General features: G+C 50.0%; 1 protein-coding gene and 1 pseudogene across 11 annotated transcripts in view; one reads left to right on the top strand and one right to left on the bottom strand.

Annotated features, from left to right (window-relative positions):
* LOC111767453 (cytoplasmic FMR1-interacting protein 1-like) overlaps positions 1-4,038 on the bottom strand; it is a 106,812-nt pseudogene that overhangs the window by 1,516 nt on the left and 101,258 nt on the right.
* LOC111771883 (protein FAM170A-like) overlaps positions 3,117-4,038 on the top strand; it is a 141,278-nt gene continuing 140,356 nt past the window's right edge. For 7 of the 11 annotated variants that reach the window (XM_070232105.1, XM_070232093.1, XM_070232095.1 and 4 more), the window contains exon 1: positions 3,117-3,373. In XM_070232105.1, the coding sequence (XP_070088206.1) occupies positions 3,325-3,373 (49 nt within the window). In that variant the 5' untranslated portion in view covers positions 3,117-3,324. The remainder of the gene's footprint in view (positions 3,374-4,038) is intronic. The other 4 variants (XM_070232111.1, XM_070232130.1, XM_070232134.1 and 1 more) reach the window with 4 other exon arrangements.

The following is a 4,038-nucleotide window of genomic DNA, read 5'->3' as shown; positions in this document are numbered from 1 at the left end:
CTGATGGGAATAGCAGAAGTTGAAGCTAGTAGATGGGGGGTGGGGGAGGGGGGTGGGGGGGAGAGTGCGGGCGGGGGGACGGGAGCCTAAGGGGCATAAGGGAAAAATAATTTAAAAAAATAGAAAGAACCCTGGAATAATAGACCTTCTCTACATTCTGCACTCAACGAGGCTGTGGACACAAAACTACCTGCATATGCTACCGTGCATTTCTTTGAAGCAAATAATGTGAGATAAGGGAATAAGTAAGCAGAGGTGATTGCCAATCTGGGATTGATTAATTGATCTGGATGGCCTGAAAACAGTGAACATCCACCATATTTAAGAAGGGATTTAGCAGTCTAGAGCAAGCAGGGGCAAGCTTTCTAATCATTACCAGAATGGTCCGTTAATCACTCTGAAAAAAGGAACAGCAGCTTAAAATCTTCTACACAGAAAATAACAGGCCAATTCTCTGGCAGGTTCCACCAAACGTGCAGGTACCATATCATTTTAATATTATACAAAGAATAGAAAGAGAGAAGGCATTCCCCAACTTGTCCTATGAGGCCACATACCATAGTAGTCAGCAAAGTTGATCTATTAGTTATCTACTGGTGCGTAACAAATTATCTCCAAACTTGGCTGGTGTGGGGTCAATTGCAAAATATTCAATACATTTTAACACAATTCGGAACTAGATGAAGTTACCTGTTATTACTTCTATCTCAACATAGTCTTGAATGAATAAGCCAGACAATTTAATAAGCAGGTATAAATATCAAGATTTTTAAAAATTCTAATAATTATGCAATCGCATGCCTCGAAAACGACAACAAAAATTTTGACGAGGTGGCTACATATAAGACAAATATACCAAAATCAATGGCTTCTCTCCAAGCTAGAAATAAAGCATCCCGAAAATGGAAATGGGGGTGGGAGGCATAGACCATTATCTTGCCCCCGTTAGTTCACTGTGCCAAATAGAGTCAAAATTATAAAATATTAAGAAAACACTTCAATAGGAACAGCAAGGAACTTACGAAAAAGACTAAGCTATTGAAGAAGTAAAAGCTGGTTGAATGTGTGGAAATTAATCAATAAAGGAAACCAACTAAAACTGGAGTCAGGAAGGCCTTACAGGGAGCTCTCCAGTCCTACCACCCACCGTCAATTACCCCAATTAGGGAGAGACCAGCACCTTGCATCTCCAACGAGAAGTTGGCTACTACTTTACTATGCCAGCAGGAGGAAGAAAGAATTTCCTCTTTGGGGACAACAAGCCCAGCCAATGGAAAACGTTACAATGAGGAGTCGTCCGCACCCTGAACTCTCACTCTCCTTGAATTAACTTTCACTTAGAACAGCTCCCGTAACTCCCAGGCCTTCCTGACTCCAATTTTAGTTGGTTTCCTTTATTAATTCATTTCTGAACAAGCACACATCTTTCTTTTCTCTTGTGTTCCCGCCGACTCGTCCCTGTCCTGCCTTCTGGAATCGCACAAAATAAGCCTCCTCTCTCGCCATCAGAGAGTTTTCAAGTCCCTCTGAGTAGTCAGGCCACACACTCTGCTCACCACATCCATTGTCTCAAATCCTCCCTCAAAGGGTTCCACGATTTACTGGTTCCTCTTCTAAATGCCTCCAGAACAGAAGCAAAATCCAAGCCAAGAGAGGACGGCGGGCTTTCTCCAAGAGCCCTCCTAAATCTCCCAGACAGGTGGAGGTCCTGAGTCCACGCTTTTCCGGAGGCCACAATCCTCTCTCTTTCTCACTGGTCCCAAGGGGAAACACGCAGAGGGCTAAGGAGCTTCCCGCTAACACTTTCCAGGGCTTGGGACTGGGAAGGTCAAGAACGGGGGCAAAATGCTCACTTGGGAGCGATGGTGCCTCCAGCTGCCAGGACAAACAGTCCAGCTCTGCAGGGGATGCCTAGGATGGAGGAGTCCTTGTGGGAGTCACCACTCATTCATTCATTCATTCATTCATTCATTCAACAAATGCGTGTCGAGTGCCTACTACGTGTCAGGCGCTCTCCTACTTTCTGGGATTACAGACCTGAGAGCAAGCCGGTGTTTGCCTCCACGTTGCTTACGGTCCAATTCAAGGAGACAGATTTTCAAATGAGCCTCTCCCGTGGACCTGGAGGAGCGTAAGGACGGGGGCTTTCGGGAGCTCTGCATGCTCAGGGCGAGGACATCAGCTAATCTGCGCACCCTCAGCAAGCTGTGACCTGCAGTACAACGGTAACCGTGACCATTAGCATAGTCTTCTCCTGTAACAGTCACTGTTCTAAATGCTTTCCACGGATTGACCTCTTCAGCCTCCAAATGATGCTATCAGGTGGAGAGAGTCCTTTCCATTTTACAGATCAGAAAGCGAGGCAGAGGGGCTGGCCCCGTGGCCAAGCGGTTAAGTTCACCCACTCCGCCTCGGCGGCCCAGGGCTTTGCCGGTTGGGATCCTGGGCGCCGACACGGCACCGCTCGTCAGGCCAGGCTGAGGCGGCGTCCCACGTGCCGCAACTAGGAGGACCCACAACTAAAAATATACAACTATGTACCGGGGGACTTTGGGGAGAAAAAGGAAAAACGAAATCTTTAAAAAAAAAATAAAAAAGGAAAGTGAAGCAGAGAGAGGTCCACTGACTGGCCCAAGATCCAGCAGGTGGCGGAGCAGGGATCAAACCCAGTGGTGCTCCATGCACCACTGTGCCTCCCCGTGGGAGGGGCGGACCCAGGAGGGAGGGGAGGGACGGTCTCCTAGTCAGGGGGAACAGCCTTTGAGAAGGCTCAGAGGCAAAGGAGGTCTGAGAGGGGTTCAGAGGGGACACTGAGTGACCAGGGCTGGAGAGGTGACTTCCAAACAGAGGCACAGGAGAGGCCTCGGGGAAAGATATCACCCATCCCAGTCTGTTCTCCTTTTCTGCCCTCTCACCCTCTCTCCAAATGGATGGGAGGCCCCTTGAGGGCAGGGAAAAGTTCCAAATCACTTTATTACGTGATTATTATATCACCTTCCCTCAGCTGCCCTCCTCACCCCTACTTCAACTGTTGCCGTGATTTCTTGTTGCCATGTTGACGTTCAAACTGGGCCCTCGGAACTGAGCTATGTCAGCGGTGACATCACACAGGATTTACTGGAAGACTCGGAGCTCACTCAGATCCCAACTGCTCTCAGAGAGGTTGTGGATCCGGGATCTCCCTGTGGGGCAGCGCCTGTAGCTGCCGACTCACAGACATTGAGGACTCACTCAGAGTCTACGACCCAAGAGAGGCTGAGATTGGGAAGAGGGAGAGAGATCCTTCCGGAGACCATCCTGGGAGTTCACCTCTGCCCCGACAGGATGAATCGGCGGCAATCCGGGAGGAAGAGGCCTATCTCTGAGACCCCAGGTAAGGAGAGGAGGAAAACAGTCTGATGGATGGGAGCTGGGAAGCCAGGGGTCTGATTTCCCCGGACAGATGGCCAGGAGAGCGAAGATGAAGGATTTGGCCAGAGGCCTGAGGCTCACTGAGGCTTTCACTGTGAACGTACTGTGTCATTTCGTAGACAACGAACACATGCGTAACATGAATGACTAAGTGAAGGAGTGAGTGAGTGAACCGAAGGACCCCCTACTGTGAATCTGAGGGTCTTTCCTCAATTGGCTCAGACTAGAAACTTAACTGTTCAGGCCTGAGCCCTAGGAAGGGCTTGATGGCCACGCGAAGGCAGGAAGCAAGGGAGCCCCTGGGGCAGACGGCGTGGGACTGGGGAGAAGGGGCGAGGGGACTTGTCCCCTTCACTGTCATCGCATTTTCTACTGAGAGGGAATTAATACATCAGGCGAGGCGGCAAAAACAGTAATCCAGAAGTTATGGAAGGGTGCTGGGTGGTTGGCCCGGTACCCCACGACGACCCCAGAGGTCTCCCTCATTCTGAGCCAGGGCTGGGGCAGAAGGGGGCCTGGGCAGACAGCACTACCCTCAGTCCAAGGCCTTGCCTTCTCCTCCTCTGTCTCCCGTCCACCTCTCCCTAGGGCTCTACGATGTGGCACAGCAAAGCTTCACTTCAGAAT

The sequence above is a fragment of the Equus caballus genome, chromosome 1, assembly GCF_041296265.1.
Source record: "Equus caballus isolate H_3958 breed thoroughbred chromosome 1, TB-T2T, whole genome shotgun sequence".
Classification (NCBI taxonomy): domain Eukaryota; kingdom Metazoa; phylum Chordata; class Mammalia; order Perissodactyla; family Equidae; genus Equus; species Equus caballus.
Note: the sequence above shows the minus strand (reverse complement) of the source record. Positions and strands in the feature narration are given on the sequence as shown.